This window comes from Coffea arabica, chromosome 1e (assembly GCF_036785885.1).
Source record: "Coffea arabica cultivar ET-39 chromosome 1e, Coffea Arabica ET-39 HiFi, whole genome shotgun sequence".
NCBI lineage: Eukaryota > Viridiplantae > Streptophyta > Magnoliopsida > Gentianales > Rubiaceae > Coffea > Coffea arabica.
The window spans coordinates 41,391,111-41,414,572 of record NC_092311.1 but is presented as its reverse complement, the minus strand read 5'-3'; the positions used below and the strand labels follow the sequence as shown (position 1 = coordinate 41,414,572).

At 32.6% G+C, this 23,462-nt stretch overlaps 2 protein-coding genes and 1 long non-coding RNA gene across 4 annotated transcripts; 1 reads left to right on the top strand and 2 right to left on the bottom strand.

The window, feature by feature from the left end:
• The first annotated feature begins 785 nt into the window (after positions 1 to 785).
• LOC113704319 (uncharacterized) lies at positions 786 to 3,423 on the top strand. Of its 2 annotated transcripts, none has more exons than XM_027226144.2 (5): positions 786 to 941; positions 1,231 to 1,301; positions 1,749 to 1,857; positions 2,022 to 2,104; positions 2,711 to 3,423. In XM_027226144.2, exons 1-5 carry the CDS (start codon positions 869 to 871, stop codon positions 2,849 to 2,851), a joined length of 477 nt encoding a protein of 158 aa, XP_027081945.1. In that variant the 5' UTR covers positions 786 to 868; the 3' UTR covers positions 2,852 to 3,423. The 2 variants fall into 2 exon arrangements, with proteins under 2 accessions (XP_027081945.1, XP_071912246.1); XM_072056145.1 differs by having other exon boundaries at positions 819 to 941; positions 1,218 to 1,301.
• Positions 3,424 to 3,701: 278 nt separating this feature from the next.
• LOC113689369 (uncharacterized) lies at positions 3,702 to 5,924 on the bottom strand. The gene is made up of 3 exons (XR_003448186.2): positions 4,488 to 5,924; positions 4,266 to 4,367; positions 3,702 to 4,141 (listed from the first exon to the last, which is right to left on the bottom strand). It is a non-coding gene; the product is annotated as an uncharacterized lncRNA (long non-coding RNA).
• A 796-nt stretch (positions 5,925 to 6,720) lies between these two features.
• LOC113704327 (ankyrin repeat-containing protein BDA1) lies at positions 6,721 to 9,076 on the bottom strand. The gene is made up of 2 exons (XM_027226156.2): positions 8,286 to 9,076; positions 6,721 to 7,973 (listed from the first exon to the last, which is right to left on the bottom strand). The coding sequence occupies exons 1-2, from the start codon at positions 8,883 to 8,885 to the stop codon at positions 7,122 to 7,124; spliced, it is 1,452 nt and encodes a 483-aa protein (XP_027081957.1). The 5' UTR covers positions 8,886 to 9,076; the 3' UTR covers positions 6,721 to 7,121.
• Between the last annotated feature and the right edge of the window lie 14,386 nt (positions 9,077 to 23,462).

Sequence of the window (23,462 nt, the reverse complement as noted above, 5' to 3'; positions counted from 1 at the left end):
TGGTAACTTTAATTAATTTCCATAAATCTTTTAATTACGATACCTACTTGTATGAATCCCCATAGTTATGTATTGATGTTGCTAGATTGTATTCACATCAGGTTAATCTTGCTAGATTATAGACTAATGTATTGATCCCACCACATTGTGCGTCAATTTTACCCACATAAAAAGAATATATAGTATTAATATAGTGAGTAAATTTGATGGGAAATTTTACTTAATGTTACTGGAAATCAATGAAAGTTGCATGAAATTTATTGTTGTTCATATATGATCTTCTTCTTTTAGTTATTAATCATTCGGTCTCATTAAAATTAGTGAACAATATATATATAGTGAAGTTTGGGAAGCTCGTGTCCTTCAAACTTTGCTAGAATTCGACATCTTTAAAATTCAAGGACATTTGAACTTCTAAACAATGCTTGTGGTATATATAACTCTGCGATGCTTTTGAAACCAATAGTTTTAAGAATAGTCCTTTGCTGCAACGCCTCTGAAATTATTGAAACAATACCTCAACATGGTAAGCACATCTGTCCTGTCTACTATTTGTCCTTTCAACATGTATAGTTTCACTCGGATCCTCGGTCACATATTTTGAATGCCAATCCAATGCCACCTCTAATATTATGCTAAGTGTTCTGTTATTATTTATATTTTAATTTTTTAATAATTCAAATTGATTTGATTTAATACAAATTTTCTCTGCCATCTAAATCTTTGAACCAAAATTAATGGGCCGGTTTAATTCAAATACCATCACTTTTGAGTTAACTACTCACGATCTGGGGAAAAAGAAAAAGAAAACCTCAAGACGATGAACCTCAAGATCTCAAATTCATTTACCTAGTTTTCTCTATCAATTATGGCGACCCCTCAGATTTTGCAGAGAGAAGAAGATCTTCTCTTATGGCAGTCCCTCTTTGATGACCCCAAAGGTCCTACGATTTCCATCATTCTTTTTCCATTTTGTCAGCTGCCAGTTTATTGGGTTTTTTTTTTTGGGTTTCTTTTTAATCGTCTGAACCAGTTAAAGCAAGTTTTTAAATAGCTTTGGATATTAGGATATTTGTAAATTATTTTCTGGTCCAGTATAAATCTTGCTGATCTAGATTTTCTTGATTCCCTGGGTCTTCCCGACAGACATTATTCTGTTTCCGGGATGTATTATATACTTTTGGGACTTTTGGGAAAAATCACTGATTTTTCTATAGGGGATAATTGCAGGAGAAAATGAGAAGTGCAGAGGAACGGATATTGAGAAAAAGATCGAGTTCCTGGAGAGCTTGACTGGAAAAGTAACTTCCCAAGTTCTCATTTTTTCTTCTACGCTTTTAGCAAGATTTTATCTTTCCCCTATTATCTCTAGCTTGGATACTGTTGTTCTTCAGTTACTAGTTACTAACAATAGTTATGGCTAAGTTTGCAGTAGCAACTTGCATTTGTAGGTTATTATTTATCTTCAAGACTGTTAGATTGCACTGCAGGTGATAAAATTGGTTTAATGTTTTTATCTGATTATCTAATGGAATGGATGTCTAGGACGTGCAGCTAGTCATGAATCTTTCTAAATTTAGGATTCAAATCTCATGGCAAATTTGAACGGTCAATGGTATGCTTGAAATGATGTAATCATTGATTCCACTCTGTTTCTATCATTTCGGCCATCAGATTCATAAAATGTGAACGTTCAATTGCAGCCCTGCTTAGCTATATTCCTCCTGATTTTTCTCAAATTGTTGCAGGTCAGCAACCGGAGATCTCGAAGATGGTTAAATGATCGCCTTTTAATGGAGCTCGTTCCTCGTCTAAATGCAGAAGAAATTAGAGGCTTGTTTGCTCCACCGCCTTGGGGTAGGAGACAACCCTCTGGAAGCAGCTTTGTCATGATTTGTATCAGTTGTTTAATACATATGTTTTCGCAGTTTTAATTTGTTAGCAGTCATCTTGGTGTAACTTCCTTACTATTCAGTATGGCCTGAATTTGTAAATATTTCTGATCTAGCTTCATCTTACAGGTGATGATGTGCCACTGTCCCCATTTAGCATGACAAATATAGGAGAATGGGACAAATTTAGAACCGTGGATATGGATAAAGAGGTATTATTCTCGTTACCACATGATTACGAACATTATCTCTAAACTATTTTTGCATGATATTTGGGTTGCATTACACTGGTCCTTTCACTGTTGAAGTCAACTTACGCTCTCTCCTGCTAACTTTAAATCTTACATAAAGATTACATTCATTAAGTCCTCTTGCATGGATAAACAAAATTAGTACATGTGTTTGTTGAGGGATCAGTAAACAAGGTGTGGGTGAGCCATGAACCTTAAAGACCATGGATGCCTTTAGCCCTTGGTTCACCTCTCCGTGTTGGATGATATATTTTCTCTAACATTTTCGTGACTTATTGAATTAAATATGCCATTGTCTTCATCCTTATTTTTCTTTATTTGCTTGCTATTTTTCATGTTGTATCCATTTCATTTTTGAATGCCTTAGTTCTGGATAGGGTTTGCTCTAATTTAGTATTTTGTTCTTTGTTGTATGTGTTCTATTTATTTTCCTTGTTTGCGGCGGCTGAAACCTTTGAATTTCAAATAATGTCACTATCTTTGTCATGTATTTGATGAGCTGCACATGTATAATTGAGTTTGCTGGACTTTAGGGAATGTACTTACTTTAATACTGTAATATCACAGAGGAGAGCAGGTGCACATCATGTGTCTGATGGAAGAATTGATGCCCTCAGTCGGAACACCGGTTCCTTGTCCTCCAATTCTTGCAGTTGTGGTCTCCCAAACAGATTCCACCCTCCAAAATATCAGCAAGCTTTGCTCTGATGTACACAGCTCAACATGAAATGGATTTTAATAATCCCTTTGATTTTTGTGATGAATCTCTCGTTATCTCAAAGACAAATATGATATCCATATCTGATGATGGCAAAATATGGAAATGGCTCCTAACTGCTGAAGGATTTGGTGATGGATCAACTAATTCAGGCCCGTCAAAGACAAAGATCTTCTTTAGGCAAATGGTGGGACAGCAGCGCCGTCTGCTGATGATGATCCATTGAATGTGGTTGGCCCATCAAATGATAGTTTTAGCCATAGGATTAGCCAAAGGATAGTGAGGAAATGGTTTGTGTGCAGGTGCACTTCTTTATTCTCCAGTATGTACTGCATGCTTGGTTGCACTTTTCTGTTAGAAATCATACCACGCTTGGGCACTAGCAGCATAGCTGTTTCACAAAAATAATAGTTGGAATCCCTGATTGGTACGCTATTTATTCCTTGTCCAGTCTATAACCAATAGATTTGAAATGCTGTTTGACTTTCTACTTTCTCTGTTTCTGCTTGTACACTTTTGAATTTATGATTTAGGTTCAAATTCCTGTGGTTCTTGTTCTCTAGCTTAAATTTGGGTTGACACCCTCATTCATCACTATCTGCTGCTATTTTTCAATTTAAGTACTAGGTTGAAGTTGACAACTTTGTACATAGTACTGAATGAAGATAAGCTTGTTGCTCATTCAAGGCAAGATGAAAAGGAGCAAATAAAAAGTTTTATAGCTAATGGTGATAAGTGACAAGTTATGTTGCAACTGATGTTGAACTTATGTTTGTTGTTTTGAATTTTTCTATATAATGAGATACGCTAAAAATGAAATCTGCTTCAAGAATTGTGGGATTGTTGTAAAGATATGGAGTTCATATATGTAATAAAGTATAGTGGTGGACTATAGTTCGGAGAGACATAATCCAAGCACTAAAGATCAGTTCCCAAATCCAGATAGCAAAGCAGCCTCAAAGTAATACAAAACAGAGGAATCAGGGGATAACCATAATGAATATTGCACACAGAATATTGCGCAACTTCCTGCATATGGCCAAACTATGTTGCACATGCCGGGATTTCTAATGCACCAAAGTGGCTGAATGGGTTCCGTGGCTGAATGGGTTCCGCACCAACCCCTCTGGTCAACATTTTGTTCACTCGCTCAATCTATGCGGACAATTGCATACCTCTTCATTGCAATCAGCTCCAACTTTTTGTCCCATAGTACAAGATTTGTCATTCAATTCGAACTGATTTATTTTTGCTCCTCCGAAACCATGTAATTCTTGTGCCTATGGTTAGATTTGCATCACAAAAAAAAATTGAACACATAAATAAATGGATGAATACAAATAGACGATACATAATATTTTCTTAAAGAAGTAATTATTCATGATCACAACAGTAATAATTTACCTTGAGCAAGCTAGTCATGTTCATGGAACTGAAAGTGCATAGTTGGCCATAATTTTGTTGATACTGTAAAGATTCTATCATGCTCACCTCATTTGTATTTGCCTAAAAATAAAAGATGTATAATACATTAAAAAAGAAAAAAAAAAGTTAGAACAATATATTGTTTGGAACTTGAAAGATAGTGATTATGCTCAATGATCAACTGACATATACGAAACTTACCAGTTTGTCTACTATTAACCTTCATCTTTGCCGAACAATTAAATCGTGTTTCAGGACGAGGGGCTCTTACATTGAGATCTCTTTTATCATTTCCTCGTTTTCCTTCAGCACTACAACAAAATACCCTATCCACGAGCCTACCATTGCTATCTTTGTGGAAGCTACTTCTTTTGATTCCAAAACCAACTTCCTTTGCATACGCTAAGTAAAAATTATAAGCATCTTCTTCACTCTCAAATTCCATACCCATCTTCGGAAGTAGTTCAGGAGGAATCGATGCATGAATTTTGTTTACATCTTTTATCACATTTAAAACTGGTGGAGTGAAAACCTCATCATTGATAATTTGATCTACCTTGTCAAAATCCAATTTGCGACAGGATGATACCTCAATTTCCATAGAAGTCGTAGCATCCATATCTTGCAAACTTTCACACAAAGTTAATTGCAATACAAAGTTAATTATACTACTACTTGCAACTAGTCACAAAAGCTATTGTTACTTCTTGTATTTTTTTTCAATTTGGTACATTAGTAAAATTTATAAGAATTCTTGAAATAATAAACAATTTTTTAATCCCACAAAGTAACTTATTTTCCAGGTATATCACAATTAGCATGTAAATAGTCAATTTGACCACTCAACTAATATTTAACCTTTCCAAACTCACAATTCAATGTAGATTTGCACTTTCACGGAAATGAAAATGAAGAATTCAAATATGAAAATAAAAAATTGCATAACACAAGGTAGGTGATGTTACTGTTAGTAATTACATAGGCTACAAAACCCAATGCCACCTCTAAAATTTTGCAGTGCCATAATTGGTTAAAGTATTCAACAGCTCAGTTTGTTCTTTCGGAACCATTGAATGATTATTTAAATACTTTCCTACAGAATTTCACTCTCCCTCTGTCATTAATGTAACTTCATTCTTTAGGGGACAACATATTCGGGACAAATGCAACTACTATGACCAAGAATCTACTATGCAGTTTAGGGGAATCATGACCAAGAATCTACTATGACCCATGCAGTAAATATTTTTTCAATATCAAAAGTATTCATACATAGTAAATTATTTGAAAACAATAAACAATAATTCATGTTAAATCAATAACAATAAAAACAAAAATAAAAAAATAGTGCAATCAGATTTATGAAAATTTATGTACAATCAGATTTTTAACTTATGGGTGACGGATGTCACTTTGATCTTTTAAGGGTGGATGCAGCTTTGAAGCGATTGATTGGAGGATTTCAAAACGAGAACAACCCAGGTTTATGTGGAGCTGGTTTTTAATCTTTGAGGGCTTGCACTGCTTCAGATGATCAAGAATTACTATGACCCATGAAGTAAATATTTTTTTAATATCAAAAGTATTCATACATAGTAAATTATTTGTAAATAATAAACAATAATTCATGTTAAATCAATAACAATAAAAACAAAAGTAAAAAAATAGGGCATATAAATTACCTAGAATTGAAGATAGTAATAAAATCTCTTTTTAATTCCCTTGCTGATGTTCGCTCCAGCAATCGTCCTTGACAGCAATATGGAGGAGAATCTCGTTATCCAAGAAAGGGGAAGAAAAGTCACCTCTTGGCATTAAAACGCAGGCAAAACTTTAGAGTGGTGATGCAAGGTCTTTTCCTAACTTTTAGCTTATTGGGCAACGGTGCCACAAGCTTCCAGGGACTTTGTCTCTTTTTGGCTTTGTTCAAAGCAATCACCGATGAAAGACTTTGGTGGCATTCATCGCCTTGAGGTTTTCTTTTTCTTTTTCCCCAGATCGTGAGTAGTTAACTCAAAAGTGAAGATGGTATTTGAATTAGATCGGCCCATTAATTTTGGTTCAAAGGTTTAGATGGTAGAGAAAACTTGTATTAAATCAAACCAATTTGAATTATTAAAAAATTAAAATATAAATAATAACAGGACACTTGGCGTAATATTAGAGGTGGCATTGGATTGGCACTCAAAATATGTCACCGAAGATCCCAAGTGGTATAGTTTTTGCCTTTTGTTTCGCTAAAACAGAAAAAAATAAAAGAATCTTTCTATTTTTCAAAAACTAGTTTTTCAAATACTATAAAATTTTTAAAAAGTACTCTAAAAAATAGTTTAAATTTTTTGTAATGTTTAAAAAATATCCCAAAATATATTTTTAAAACTGTACTACTCTTAAATATTCCAAAATATACTCTAAAAATTCTGCTACAGTAAAATTTTTCAAAAATACTCCCAAAATAATTAATCCAAACGTTTACCAAGCATACAACCATAAATAGGCCAGCACCACCCAGAGCACCTGAGCCAAAGGGTGAGGCAAAAGACCTACTCAACATGAAAAACGAGAACCATGGAATGAGATCATACATGAAAAATAAGAACAATATATGATTTTCTGGACGCCCTTACATGGTCATACAAAGGTGGGTATTAATATTATTGTCAGAGCAATTCATGTACTGCTAGAGCAATTTTTCTTTAGACTGACTGAATTACCATCAGGTGTTAATCTCAGTTACTCATATCCGATCCCTCATGTGCCCCACAGCTGCTTGCTTCTGATTTTGCTCGTCTCTCTCCTTGTACGGACGCGTCTTCTCTCCTACTCTTATTACCTCTATCCTCCCGTCTTACTGGTTTCCCTTGGGAGTGGTATTATTGTCTCTCCTCGAATTGCATTACGCACGACTCTTGCAGTTGCTGACGATACTTGCAACATCCCCCGAGGCCAGCAGAACACTACGAGCATTCCTACGGCGCCAGCGCCTCCCGATAGTAGATCTGGTGTTATTATCAACAGTGAAATTGCATAGCATATACTAAAATACGCTAATGCCGGTTTCAGCAATTTACCCCAAGTGTCATTTGCTTCAACTAGAAAACAAATGGTGAGGAGTGACAACGCAAAAAGGACTGAGTTAAACGTTATAAAAATTATGAAAGGAAGTTCCCACGCTTGGGCTGTTCCTACCCCAAAGTTTGGGAATAACAACAATGGAGCTGATCCTGCTTGCGGATTCCCGTAACCTGCATCTGTGCTGTTTGAAGTTGAGTTGGTGCTTATATCAGTATTTCCAGAAGCTAGTCCTCCAGGTGGGTTTAAAATAGCTTGATAGGTTGCTGTTGCGATTAGCACGGCCACCACAAGCAACGCGCTGCGTTTCTCGCCAGACATGGAATTAATACTAGGATTTCTAGGATTTGGCACTTTAACCAATCTGTAATTTGGCGCAGAAAAATGTCCCAGCCATGATCTCGCCGGAATCAAAGCACAATAATCAGCTAAATTTATAGTTTTTGAATGGGATGTTGATCTTTTTGCACCTGCAGCACACAAAGCTTTTGCAATACTTCCATGCTCTTCTGCATTTGGATGTCCCAAGGCAATATCAAGTGCAGTTAAACCCGCCACGTTGCAACAGTTGATAGCCCTCCTAAACGTCCGTTGCTTAATAATTAATCTCGCGGCCTGAGCCAAATCGACATAATATTATGATACAAAGTCAAAATTCCCCGTATAATGCAATTTAAGAAAACAATTGTTGATTTTTTTTTTTGGGTGGAAACCAATAGCTGATGCTGATTAGGAAAGGTATATTAGGTACATCTAAATCATGCTTCCTAACATTCCAAAAAAAGGGTAGAAGATGTACATTTCTATTTAGGAGTTTGTAAGTAGCAGGTGGATTGTGCCTAACAAAAGGCTAATTGATACAAAAGAATGAACAGTCAAAAATAAAGACCAACTACTAGAATGAAGATAAGGGATCAGGAGTCGTGCCTCAATATTGTTTCTGCTGGATGCTGCAAGGTGTAAGACCGTATTACCATTCTCATCTTCCCATTCCAAGATGTGTTTGTTGCCAGTTTCTTCCATCCAACCTAGTAGTACCTTGAAGCCTCTCAAGTTGCTGTTGTTAACAGCAATATGAACAGCACTCTCTCCTGCAATTGTCAAGTCTTCAATGGATTTTGGGCATCTGTACAAAAACTCAGCCAGGAGATCAGCTCTATCCTCTGCTTCAGAAACATAGTGCAAGGGGGTAATGCCTTTTTTTCCTTCGACACGAATGAGCTGAGGGTCATGCTTGATGAGCCCTCTTACAGTTTGAGTATGTCCACCGCGCAACGCGAGATCCAGTGCACTTAAACCATCAAGGCTGAGCTTCTTACCAAACGAAGGCTTCAAGCGAAGGACTTCACTTGCGAAGTGAGTTGAGCCGGCAGATGCAGCAGTGTGTAAAGGTGTCTGCACAAATGGGATTGTATCTATGCGATCTAAAATGTATGGATCCTGCCCGAGTAACCCATAAAAGGCATCGATGTTGTTTTCTTGAGCAGCCATCAAGACCTGTTGAACCACGTCCAAGGTTTGCTCCATCAAGGTCTATTTTGGGTACGAGGGTCTTAATTTGATACCCCGAATAGTTGTGTGAATGGGTGGCAATGTGATTCGAAGAGGAACTTTTTATTGAAAATAGAAATTTGGTACAACAGGGATATTTAGAATGAAAGGCTTTGTAATGCTATTGCTACTTTCTGTAACTGGCTGTTTTCTTGCTACCGTGCTGACGGTTTGGTGCTGCATTTATAGAGTAGTCCATTCGCTAATTTTATTTTTTTTTTAATTTTTTTCCAGCAGAGAAGGATAGAACTTAAGAAGAAGGGAGGGGTAGGGGAATTTGAAGCCAAATGACTCTAATTCTTGGGTTTGAACCATAAATCATTCAACCAAGATCTCCTCGGCGTAGCCCACTTACTAATGACCTCAACTTTTACTTCATGGTTATAGATTATGCATTTCACCCTATAATCCACCATAGTACCCAGTATATTAGTCTAGATAAATTACTTCGACATCTTTTCACTTTTTGTCTAGAAATTTACCAAGACATGCTCAGATTGTTCTAGAGAGATGCTTCTAGCTAGAATTGGATTACAAGTTATCCCACATTTTACCCCTTTAATTTGTGATCTTCATATATTGTTGAAATTGCACAACCATTTTGTTAGTCATGCTTTTTTGGATACGTCTGCAAGGTGCACCCTTGATACTGAGAGATTTTTTTTTTTTTTTTTTTTTGAGAGACTTCGGTTGTATTTCTCCTGTTCTTACCAAATCGTTGATCGAATTTAATAATAATAATATTATTATTAATTAATTGTATCCTATCATTGACAGTTTGATATAATTTCGGAGTTAGAGGTGAAAGCAAGCTTTTCCAGTCTCTTTTTCAAAAAAAAGACAAAAAGCTTTTCCAGTCTCTGAGGAGAAGCACCGGAACTCGACGCTAGACCCATCTTTGTCACGAGGGGACACACGGTCCGAACGGTTGTTACGAAAATTGTTGTGCCAGTTTTATGCAAAATATATAATATGTAATTTTATACATACGCGGTGTAATTTATTTTTAATAAGTGTAATTATATAATAAAATTTTATAAATTTTATAAATTATATATGTAATATAAAAAATAATATATAAGATATAATTTAAATTTTATATTTTTTTAATTAAATCTTAACCACTAACTTTTAGTAGAATCGATTGCTTCCTGCCCCATCTCTTTTACAAGTGTCTCTAATCTAATGGAAGACTTCAAGTCTTCTTTTTGTCGGTGTATGAAAGACTCGGACTCGGAGTCTCCTCGGAGAAAAGTTGTTCCATCCGTACGTAGCAACTATGATTTCTCAATCTAGCAAATTAAATAAGTCAGAAAGTGATTTTGATATGTATTTAAATATATTAAATTTAATAATTTAATAAATTTAGATTTCAGATTTCAATTTTATCAAAACGCATCTAAAGTTGCACTTGCACCTTGACGTCCAAAGAGTAGTGAATAATGCGGGTTGAGTTCACCCAATTCCACCTTGGAAAGGCCTTGGCTTTTTTTTTTTTTTTGCAGAGTAAATTAAGGCATCCTTATATAGCCCAGATTTACCCGCACATTTGTGACAGGTGTCGAACCTGTGCAATAATAAATACCTGCTCAAATAAAATATAAATTCTGTATATAGCGGTAAGCAGGGTCGAATCCACAGGGACTGGGGATAATTTAATTTCTTCTCAAGTTCCAGATATGGGGGGGGGGTTTTTGAAAATGAGAGTAACTAAATTATTTGGAATAAATTAAAATAAAATAAAATAACTACAACTCAAATAACTAATTATCACAATAAAAATAATAATGGACGAACTCTAGCCAAGAGACAACTTCGGAGATGGTTCACTTAATTCGATCACAGATGCAAGGATTATTCCAGTTACTATCTGATAAATTAGTTATAGTTGTCATACACGCGATAAACAACCAACTCTTCCTCAATTTGTCGATAGCCAAGGTACGACCGTTGACTATTTCTCTAATCAGGAAACAACCCTAGGTACGACCATAGAAGTTCAATTCCCTAATTGCATGAATAATTAGAAGAGCCTAATTCTAACCAATCAACACGCTACGAGGGTCTCTTTAAGTTAGCCCGTCTATCTCCCTGACACAAACCCAATCATGCCAGTTGCCACCAGTTTAGAATAATTAAACAATTACGGATTTAACTACCCTAATTGGCTTCAGGTTATTGAATTAATCTAGAATCCGGGCCCTGGATAATCGAATAATAAAACAACCATATAAACATAAAGCAGAAGATAGACAAATACCAGTGAATAATGGAAATAAATAAAAACTAATTCGATCTCACAAATTTAGTAGAACCAAGTCCTCCGTTGTTCCTCGACTAGATAAACTTAGCCACGCCTCATGAGAAAATCTTCAAGTAATTTCACTGAGATCCAGGCCATCAAAAGAGCCAAGAAAGGAAAGAAAACTAAACTATGCTAAAAGCTGTCCCCCGAAGAAACGGAAAAAGGGCAAAATAAATAAACGAAAGAGTTGGACCAAACCAAAAGAATGAAGTTCCCTATTCTAAAACAATTGCCTAACTTTTCTCCGTGGTCCCCACCGAATTAGGAACAAAAGCCACCCTCTATACGTTTGTTTCTCATTTTAAAGTCCAAAAGATGACTTATGCTTCTTATCCGTGGTCTCCGCCGAATAAATTGGAAGTCCAAGTACAAGAGGAAAGCTCCTGCCAATTCCACTCTTCTTGTTTCCTTTTGGTAGGAGGACTCCTACACGTACAAACAACTACCGATAATAAGAGCTCTCCATCGGCAACCGAAAATGGAGTTTTTGGTAGCACCATATGGGCCCGACTTGTATATCTGCTGGAGGCTCTAAGGTGTGGAGGATTTGTCTCAATAAAATTCCCTTTTTAGCATTTCTCAGTTCCACTTCCTGTAGATAGGTCCAAATACCAAAAATGAGTATATATCAACAATTAAAACAATATTTGGCAAGGACAAAAGGAAAAATTAACAATAAAATTACTAACAATTAACACCCTATCAATTTGAAATAAGAAAAGGGCTAATTTATACATAGATGAGAAACCAATTTTATTTGTTTTGACATGCTTTGGAGTATGTTGAAATATGAAGCGTTAGAAATATTAATACTGTTGAACTTTTTTTATTTGGGTATACAAAGAAATGCATAAATAGACAAAAACACAAGAGTTCACCTGCTATTACGGTCCGTGTAGTTTCCAAGTGGAGCACGTTGATGTGGACTAACATTTTTGGACAATATCCTTATCATGTTTTAGTAATACACGTCCTTGAAAAATTATGGGATGACAATTACAGGTTCACCTATATTGCATATTAATTTTAACATAGACTTTTGAATAGCACAAATTAGACTAATTATAATTATATCAAATTATTGATATTACATGCATGTATATGAAAGTAGTATAATATAGGTTAGGGTTATTCTTTCAATGACTCATAAAATACATATTAATCGGAATAAAAAAATAAAAAATTTAACATAAATTGAACAATTACCCATGAAGTATAATACAAAAAAAAATTTAGTAAATGTATTTTTAAATATATTTTAAAAAAATGATACATGAGTTATTTTTTTAATCATACTTGCGGACACGTAACCTGAGTTTGCATTACATATGTTGCTGCTGAATCTTAACGTATACATAGCAATATTAATCAAACAAAAAGGTTCAGGAAAATTTTAGCAATATTAAAGTATTCTTATATCCATTATCTGTAGTAAAAAGCAATATTTCCATAATTTGTAGACATACTTCAATTCTTGAGGTATGATTTTATATGCATTATTTTGCTAAACTTGTACTTTTCTGCCGAATTTTAAGCGTCCTTTTATAAAGAAGTCCCGTTTATGATATTCTTAGGTATAATATTTTGTATTATTTTTATGTGTTTTATCAATTATGCTCAGAAAAGTCATTTTTATAAGGGTTAATCACATTTTATCCCATTAAAAAATACCCCATTTCTCAGTTTACCCCCTAACCTTTAATTTTGTTCACTTAACCCCCTTTAGGACAAAATTGCCCTTGCATTATTTTGACTTTTCATTTACCTTATTTTCCTTTCTTTTATTTCTTTTTCTCTTTCTTCTTTATTTAATTCTTCCTCTTTCCCACAAAAATCTTCACCTTAATGATTGAAATTAAAAAAGAGGAATTGCAGAGATCTATCTTTTCCTTAAATGATTAAAAAAAATTCAAATCACTTTCCTAAAATACAATTTTTTTTAGCCTTTCAATTCTTTTAATTTTGGGTTTTCCTCTTTCCTTTCTAGTTTCTCATTTTATTCCCAAGAAAATATCTTAAGATGAAATTGTGACCTGATTAATAATTATCAATTGAAATTTGTGACACGTGGCATCATACAAAAAATCAAAATTAGTTTTTGATGTCTTTTAAACCTTCGCCCAGAAATATGCAATTACAAACTCAAAACAAAAATTTTCGTGGAAATCGAATTTTCTATTGGGAAGGATGATAGAGAGAAGAAAGAGAAAAAAAAATAAAAGAAAGTTCCTTTCTAGTTTCTCATTTTATTCCCAAGAAAATATCTTAAGATGAAATTGTGACCTGATTAATAATTATCAATTGAAATTTGTGACACGTGGCATCATACAAAAAATCAAAATTAGTTTTTGATATCTTTTAAACCTTCGCCCAGAAATATGCAATTACAAACTCAAAACAAAAATTTTCGTGGAAATCGAATTTTCTATTGGGAAGGATGATAGAGAGAAGAAAAAGAAAAAGAAATAAAAGAAAGGAAAACAATTTCATCTTATGATATTTTCTTGAGAATAAAATGAGAAACTAGAAAGGAAAGAGGAAAACCCAAAATTAAAAGAATTGAAAGGCTAAAAAAATTGTATTTTAGGAAAGTGGTTTGAATATTTTTTTGATCATTTAAGAAGAAAATAGATCTCTGTAATTTCTCTTTTTTAATTTCAATCATTAAGGTGAAGATTTTTGTGGGAAAGAGGAAGAATTAAATAAAGAAGAAAGAGAAAAAGAAATAAAAGAAAGGAAAACAAGGTAAATGAAAAGTCAAAATAATGCAAGGGCAATTTTGTCCTAAAGGGGGTTAAGTGAGCAAAATTAAAAGTTAGGGGGTAAACTGAGAAATGGGGTATTCTTTAAGGGGATAAAATGTGATTAACCCTTTTTATTAAAATAAATTCTCTCAAGGAGAGTAAAAGGATATTTTGCAAAAGTGTTGGTCCTCACTCGTCAACAAGTCCTAGTATTTTTTTTTCATCGTCATATTATTTATATTCTATTCTATTTTAATCTATTTATAAGAAGGACCAACTGCATCCATAAGAGGCTCCTGAAGATTAAAACACCGCGGGATCAGACATGAAATTGCAAGAATTCAGCCTCTTTAAAAGTCTTGAAGCCATGGCCCATGGACATGGAGCAGTAACCAGTCAATGAAGTAGACTTAGCAACAATCAGTTTCCATCGTTGATGATGAAAATTTCCACATGTTTTCTACGTAAGACTACTTGCTACATTGAGGGAACCTCGTGGCAAAAGGTACTGGACAGGAGCTTGCTCCGGCAGGTGAAGAAATTTACTCGGAGGAGACAGGACATGGGGTCTCCTACAGCTATTACAGCAGCAGATTAACGCGGTTACTGGGCCAAACTAGCATGAACAAAAAGACGAGGAAGGGTGGTGGATGGAATAATCAATTTGTGATAGGTTTGCCCGTACACTTTGAGTTTCCCGCACCTTTTGCCTCGAGTTTCCTGTGGTCTTATATCATGGATAGAGACGACAATCTGTCTCAAGTCCCAGTAAACTACTTATGACTAAAAGAACTTTGGACGGAACGTCTATTCTAATTTTGAGGTTGGGTTTGAAACAGAACTAATTCCATTCATGCCCGTTCGTTAATTAATGGGAATTCTTGAAAAAACTTGCGTACCTGTTGAGGTTCAGACATCTCAGTATCTCACCAATTAATTCATCCAAAAACCCCTCTCCCCCAAACGAATAGACTTTTTGTTGTTGTTACTAAAGATATGGGAAATAAAACAAGGTTCTAGTTCAAGTTCCAATGGGCTACGGGTATTCTAATTTTGAAATTGAGCTTAAAATAGACCTAATTTTATTTATACCCATCAATTGATGAACATTCTTGAAAAATACTTAGGTCCCTATTGAGGACTTGACATCTCACTAATTATTTAATCCAAAACTGTCTCCCCAAATGAATAAACTTTGTTGTTGTTGTTACTAAAAATATGAAAAATAAAGCAGAGTCACGTGGTTAGAAGTTCTTTTATCCTCAAATCCTATTCTCATTTCTCTTCTATATTGCAAGGGAAGGATCAAGATAGGAATTCTAGATTGAGTTTTAAATTAGACCATCTAGTTACCTAGGCAAAATGATTCTGAAAATTTGTTTGGCGTTAAGTGAAATAAAATATAGGAAATTGTACTATTTTTTACTTGTTTACCTAAAGCATTCAAGTTGATGTGTCTCTGGTGCATATGTGAAAAGTTTTACTGCATCCAAACTTTCATCCGTGCACTTTATTATTGGGCTACAACTAATTTCATTAGTCATGCTTTTTCACAGGCTATAGCAGCATAAATACAGGTCCATACAATGACATTTCTTTATAATCATAAATATAAGTCTTTTTATATTTTATAAGACTTATTTTTTTCTTAACTAAAATTTAGCAATATTAGAAATCAAAGATTAAAAATATATATACATAGAAAATAAATAAAAAATTTGAGGAAAAAAATTCAGGAAAATATGAATTCACAATAATTCATCTCAAACCCCCGTCTATCCCACCCATTTTGCCACATCTAATCATGGACCCCTTTATGGTAGGAACGCTTTGACCGTTTCTTCCCACTGTTGGTAGTGGTAGGACAGTTGGGCACATGTGGCAGTCATAAATGTAGGGCAGTGGCGGAGCCAGAAAAAATTTTCAATGGGAACAAAAGCAACACTAAAATTTTTTACTTACCTTTTTTTTTTAGTTTTTTAAGCAAAAAAAAAAAAAAAATTTCACCAACAAGTTAAAATGAAAAACCTTTTTTTAGCTTACTTCAAATGGAAGTTTGTGGCCTACATATCTTTTTAGAATATTAGTTCATGAACCAACTTAGATGATTATGTAATTCTTTCACTTCTTTCGTAAAAATACCTCTGGTGACACACTTGAAATTATATCAAAATTCTATAGATATTATAGAAATTTAAGGGGGACAGTGGGGCCGTGCCCCCACCTTAAATCTGCCACTGATGCAGGCACATGCCCTGAATTTCAAGGTGGAAGGTGCATGGCATGTATCATAATGTAAAGGGATAATTTCAGAAACCTCCCTTGAGTTTTCTAACTATTGTAGGAAACTCCCCTTTTCTTTAAAAAATTACACCTACCTCGCCCATGATTAGGATTTTAGCAATAATATAGACCCAGTATGGTAAATTTGTTCTCAAAAATCCTAAAATACCTCTTTGTTACTTAGAAGGGGGCAAAAGTTACTAATAAAATTTTTCCACATTGCAACTATTGTAAACGACATAACCATCACCTTAACAAACACAATAAACCACTTTAGCTTAATTCCTATATTCTCACAATTTTGACAGCCTACCATTGCCGCCCTGAAGCTTCCCATGCAAATCAATTGAGACAATTAAAGTTTGCATTAACCTAATATTTAGCCTCATTTTTTCCCCTAAATTCAGTGTGTAAATTGACCAATGTCACTATCCAAACTTAATCCAAATGGATGTAGCCTTATTGATACTAAAATAATCTATCCTACTAAGAATACCGATACGAAACAACCAAAAACAACACTAGAGACCACATCCCATGTTTCAATGCAAATATGATTGTAGTTTTTATATTCCAAAATTTCTTTTTACACAATTGGCATAATAACGTAACCTTCCTTAATCTATGTTCCCTTCTTATCTATCACTTTTATTTTTTTGATTGTACTCTGTATCATCACCATCCTTTTCACCTTTATTTAGTTTGACAACAAATTTGATCCGACAACTTGTCATTTGGTAATTTCATTTCAATAATACTTACAAAAAAAAAGGAAAACAAAAAAAGAGAGAGAGAGGATCTATTTTCATAATAATGAGGATTTAGATGTATTAGATGGTTGGGTAGATGGTAGTTACGAAAAAAAATAGTAGATTATGAGATGCAAGAGAAAGAATGTAGGAGAGACTAGTTGTATGGCGGCTATTGCTTTAAAATGGAAGACTAGTTGTAGTTGTAGGGTTTTTTTTGTTCGTAGGAATTATTTAAAAGTAAAAGATATTATAGTCATTTTACTATATGAAAGGAAGATAGTGTAATTATTTAAACTTGGAGCGAGGTGAATGAAATTTTCAGATACCTCAGGGGAGGTTTCTGAAATTATCCCCAAAAACTATTAAAGAACTTTTCAATCTTGTTATCAACTTTTATAGTTTTATTAAAGAACTACGTCGATCAAATTTCTAAAAATTATGAGATAGATTTGGTATGTTAGAAAATTAAGAAAAGGGCAAATTTAGAATGAAATTGTATTCTCTCTCCCAAAATGATTTTTTTAATATTATATTTTGAAATAGGTTTCAAATGTTACAAAAAGTTTAAAATAGGGGAGTCAAGTGAGATTTTTTAAAATTCTAGGATGCCAAGTAAAATTGTCAGAAACTAAAGGAGAGGGTTTTGAGATTATCCTGATAAAAAAGGTACATTCAAATGGCATCTTGGCCTAAATTTTGATTGAAATTGTGAGGTAAAACACTTACTTAATCATAGTTGTGTTCTGAGCAAACTTTTTAACTGCACTAATTATCAATTAGTCTCATAAAGACATTTAAAGTTAGGCCTTGTTTGATAACTCAATTCAACATTTAAATTTAAAAGGTTCAAAACTTAATATGTTCAAACGCGTTTGATAAACAAAAATAAAATATTTAAATTAATTAAGTAGTATTGAATTTTTTAAACAAAATTGATTTCAAAAAATAAGTGATAAATTATTTATTTATTACTTAATGTGATATATACTCAAATGTATCGGATTTAGTACTTAATAATTCAATAACTAATAAACTTAGACTTCAAATTTCAAACTTCATATTTTTGTTTTTAAACTTTAATTTTGTTAAATGCACCCTTAGTCATGTATCTATAGATACAAGCAAATTTGTACCGAAATATAAAGAAGTGTCAAATGAAATGAGAAGACATAAACTATGGATGGTAGCTAGACTTACAGATGGAACAACTTTACTCCGAGGAGACTCCGAGTCATTAATGTACTGACAAAAAGAAGACTTCAAGTCTTCTATTGTACACGAGTCAATTTCGACTGCCAAGTTTAAAATTTTTCCTGTTTGAATTTTCAAAGGGATGATTTCAAAAACTACTCCTAGGTTTTTAACTATTTCACTAGCCTCCTTTTAAGTTTTAAAAATTATATTAATCTTTCTTGAATTCTAAGTTTTTAACTATTATCTTGTAATATTTAGGTCCAATCAACAATTAAAAAATGATATTAGGAAAAAGGAAATACTATGATTTCACCATTGGTCTCATCTACTAAATTGTTTAATTAATATAATACCAGTCCAAACATTAAAGAAAACATTAGAGTTTACTGTTTATTATCAAAGTTTAAATCACATATGGCATCAAAAATAGTATACCATTTTATATATTTTAGTTAATGTAAGATTCAAATTACTCTTTTCAGTTTCAAACTAATTGCCAAAAATGATTAGCAACAAATAATAAAAAATCTACAACCAAAATATTACAAGGAGCAAACTTTAATATCATAAAAATCTCAATAACTAACATTATTTTGTTGAAAGGAATATTTATGATGTTAAAGTTCGTTCTCTATAATATTTTAATTGTAAATTTTTTGATTATTTGTTGTTGATCAATATTTGATAATGGGTATGTAACTGAAAAAAGTAACTTAGATCTTGTATTAAGTGAAAAATATAAAATGATATACTATTTTTTAATACTATATATGATTTGAACCCTAATAATAAACAGTAAATTTTAATTTTTTCTTTAATATGTGAGTAGATATTAAATTAATTAAATAATATAGTAGATGAGGGACAATAATGGAATCATATTATCTTCTCTCTCCTAATATTATTTTTAATGATTGGTTGAACCTAAATGTTACTCCCTCCTTTTTTTATAACTGACGTTTAAGAAATTTGCTCTTAAGTACTTTTATCTGTCGTTTTACTATCCCCATGCAGCATTAATTATTTTTTCGCAATTTTACCCTTTTATCTCTCTTTTTCAATACGGGGTTCTTAATTACTACTCCTAATAAAACAGCACCATTTAGTACTCTAGTGAGAGAAAATATGGGTGAATTGGATAATTAATGAGGGTACAAAAGGAAAGTAGTGTATAGATTTAAACAATGAAAAACTTTTCTTAATTGGTGTGCAAAACCTTAAACGTCAGTTATAAAAAAAGGGAGGGAGTACAAGATAATTAACCTTAAAGGAGGTTATTGCAATTTTTGAAACCCAAAGGGAAACCAGTGAAATGGTCAGAAACCTCAGGGGAGGTTTCTGAGATTATCCCATTTTCAGATTGTGCAGCTCTATCTGGGGTATACAAACATGGCTTAATTGGTATACTGTCTTTCTAAAAATTAAATGTTAGTCAGAAAATCCAATGAAAAATACTATAATGTGAATTTAAATGCACTTTTACTAGCAATAGCATGTAACATAAGTACACAATAGTTTCCAAATTTGAGTAAATATAGGGTAGAGACTGAAGAGGTCTTGGCCGACTAGGAAAAGAAAAATAAAACAAATAATTGGAATATGAAAGTTGAGAGCGCTAGTAGTGCAAGTCCAAGAACTTTTGGCTGCAGACGAGAAAATTCGGGGCATGCCGCTGCGAGTTGCTAACAAGCAAGTACAGCGACATTCGATTATGTAAAATGCCAAGAAATTACTACCAATGAACTTTTACTTATATATTTAAAAGAAAAGGGTAAATTATACATAAATCCCTTATAGATTCATAGATTGTTACCTGACCTCCTAATATTTTAAAATATTCATATCAAGCTATTGAGATTTCACACAAAGTGAATATTTGATGAAAAATGATCTCCATAATGCCATTAGCCAAAATATTAATGTTGTCCTTATTTAAACACTAAATCAAACAACTGCTTGACCACCTTACATAAAAATATAAGATAATTATATAAATAAATATAAAAATTACAAGGAATAAAGTGCATAATAGGATAACTAAATAGATATTATAATTCCATCATACATATTCTCGAATGCTTCTGCTTCGTTCACCGTAAACATTGGTACTTTCTGTCTATTTTCTAGGGATTGTGTAGGGGTGGTCATAAGGATGCTCATATAGACATTTTTAAACTTTAAGGAGAATATGTGATAATACAAAAAACCATAGAGAGATTATGTGTAGTTTGCCCAAAAGAAAATGACATGGGTAGGTTGGAAAAAATTCACTTTTCGTCCTCAAACTTTGAGTTAGGAATACATTTCATCTCCAAACTTTTAGACGCATCGCATTTAGTATATAAATTAATTATTTTGAGCTATATTTAATTCAAAAATTTAAATTTGGAGGGAGAAAGCTGATGTGGCCGTTGATTTTGACTGAAATTTTTTTTTAACTTAACGGTCATGTGCAAAGCATGTGACTTTTTTCATCCAAATTAAGCAATTTATCATTTTTAGATTAAATGTGACAAAAAATAATGAATTCATGTACTAAATATGGTGCATCAAAAAGTTTGGGAATAAAATGTGTCCCTAACTCAGTTTATGGACAAAAAGTGGACGTTTCGTTCGGTAGTTGAATTTTGATCTATTCCTTTTGGTCAATGCTACAATTTCGTTGAAACATCTGATCAAGTTCTTGGTGCCATGTAGTAGTAAAGCAATATACACATATTCATTGCAATGTTATACGAGGAAAGCGGTTGCTAAATCAAGTCTTTGTAGCAAGTTATGGAGCGGAAATTGACCGATGCTGCACAATCAGGAGACATAAACATCTTGTATGAATTACTTCGGCTGGATCCAACCCTCTTGGATAAATTTAATAAGCCATCATTCATGGATACACCTTTACACACAGCTGCAAAAAAAGTAATATTAATATTATACACACGGTAATGTTACACACAGTGTAATATTATATACACACGGTATATACATATAATATATATATGTATATATTTTTTCTTTTATAATCACTTTTTAATGTACATGTGTTAGATGAAAAGCATCTAGTTGCATGTACAATAGTAATAAAGAGTTTATTCTAAGTGCAAAATAAAATGTCAAAACTATTATTCATATACTCCAAATTTAGCGTACAGAGGATAAATTCCAACATTGATAGTGTATAAATTAAAAAAATCCCTAATGCATAAAGTGCGATATTAAAAAATATAAAACTTAGGAAACAATACCTACTGAAGTGCCTAAGTTCATGAGTACCAAAAAAAATGAAGAAAATTTCTTAATTTTATAATCGTATCACTTGCTGCCATTATTGACCATTAAAATATGGTATGAAATTTTAGATTCTGTTAAAATTTGAATTATAAGACTGAGACATGAAATGAGTCAAGAAGTTATTATTTTTAAGGAGGAAAAACATATTTACATATTTAAGTTCAAATAACCATAAAAGAAAGTTTGGAATATAAACAGTTGTTTTAGCTTATTCATTTGAATGTGTGTTTTTTGTTTTCATAATATACTGCTTTGACTTCAAATTTTGCATTGCCAAATTAAATGATTTGGGATGTTGTTATTTTCGTTTTATTTTTTTGAATTATAGTCATTTATAAGTTTGATAAGTTTTCAAAAATGAGGTGGTAAGTGAAAATTTTAAATTATCAATTTTAGAAAATGTTGCTAATTGAAAGGCACAACATGATAATGTGTAATCTAAAGGTTAAATATTGTTTTATCTAATTAAAATATATCAAAATTCAAAGGAAAAAGAATAGGAGGTCGGGAGCACTCTAAGAGGCGTAGGCTGAAAAGTCCGTTTGCAGTACACACACACATATATATCTGTGTGTATGTGTATATATACACACACATACACATATGTATGTGTGTATTTAAGACAAGCAAAAGTAGATTTACTTTGGCATAAATACTCTGAATTAAAATCAATAGAAAGACAAAAATTAGAAGAACAAGAAAAATATAAAAATAAAAGGAATTTTTGTAATAAAGTTTGTAGAACATCTGATTAACATTTAATTAATCACGAAAAAGACTTTAATTAGAGCCGTAAAAGTCCAACATAGTCCAACATAGTGTAGTCCAACATAGGTCTTTAATTGGAGCCGTAAAAGTCCAACCACTAGTGTGTTTGGTATCAGAGCTTGCCTTCCCGGTGAGCCTGATTCCTTAAAGTCAAAGATAGATAAAAGATTAGAATACTTAGATCTAGAAATAAAAAATAGATCTAGAAACATAATAACTTTGGATAACCATAAGCATATTTGTTATTTTCAAAACACCTATAAACATATTTTACACAGCAAAGAAGATAAAAATTATAATAGCCTTATTGATCTAGTAATATCTTTAGGGGAGTCTTTAGAGAAACATAAAGAAAATAATTCTCGGATAATAGAAAATTTATTAGAATCAATAAAGAATAAAAATAAAGTAATAAAGACGCTAGTAGAAAATCAGGATTACTTAAAGGAACAAAATAATAAAATAATAAAAAGAATAAAATATTTAGAAGAACTAAAACAATTAAAAATAGAACATAAAATTAATACAGAAAAAATAACTAAAGAAGTATTAGAAGAGATAAGACAAAAATCTATAGAATTAAAACAATCTTACAATCAAGTAGAAGTACTATTACATAAAATAGAAAAAATCATTTTAAGTTGATATATGAGTAGTAATAGTAATAAGCCACTTCCCTCACAATATGTCTTTTATCCAGATTATTTAAAAACATTAGAAGAATTAAAATATTATCATCAAGACTCGTTGGGATTAACAGATTATTCAGGAGCTAGTGCATCAGATAAAATATATCCTAAACAAAATAACTCTATAATAGCATTATTAATATCCTTACATAAAAAAGTAGATACAATAACAGAAAAGGTCAGAGTCTTACAAATAGATAAGTTTGAAAAAGATTTGGAAGAAATAACGGACCAATTTAAAAAATTACCTGTAACAAAGAAAGAAAGTAAACCACATCTTAGTAATATATTTTCAGTAAATCCTAAACCACAAAAATTTTAAGATGGCTAGTAGAACATCATTTTCAGGACCTAGTAGAACAATCAACGAAAACACACAAGTAGGAACTAGTGTATTAAATATAGGGAGACAATTAAGAAGGAGTAGGAGCATGCATTTAGAAGAAGCAATAGACGTAGATAGAGACTTGGAGATATATAGGAATAATGAAATAAGTTTATTAAACCCAAGAACCTTGTACTCAGTAGGA

Bases quoted from the DNA above. Each gene is read 5' to 3' on its own strand.
- LOC113704319 (XM_027226144.2), top strand. From the start codon at position 869: ATGGCGACCCCTCAGATTTTGCAGAGAGAAGAAGATCTTCTCTTATGG. The intron at 1,302-1,748 runs GTAACTTCCCAA...AAATTGTTGCAG, and splicing joins TGGAGAGCTTGACTGGAAAA to GTCAGCAACCGGAGATCTCG. The intron at 1,858-2,021 runs GTAGGAGACAAC...TTCATCTTACAG, and splicing joins GTTTGCTCCACCGCCTTGGG to GTGATGATGTGCCACTGTCC.
- LOC113704327 (XM_027226156.2), bottom strand. From the start codon at position 8,885: ATGGAGCAAACCTTGGACGTGGTTCAACAGGTCTTGATGGCTGCTCAA. The intron at 7,974-8,285 runs GCACGACTCCTG...GATTTGGCTCAG, and splicing joins CCAGCAGAAACAATATTGAG to GCCGCGAGATTAATTATTAA.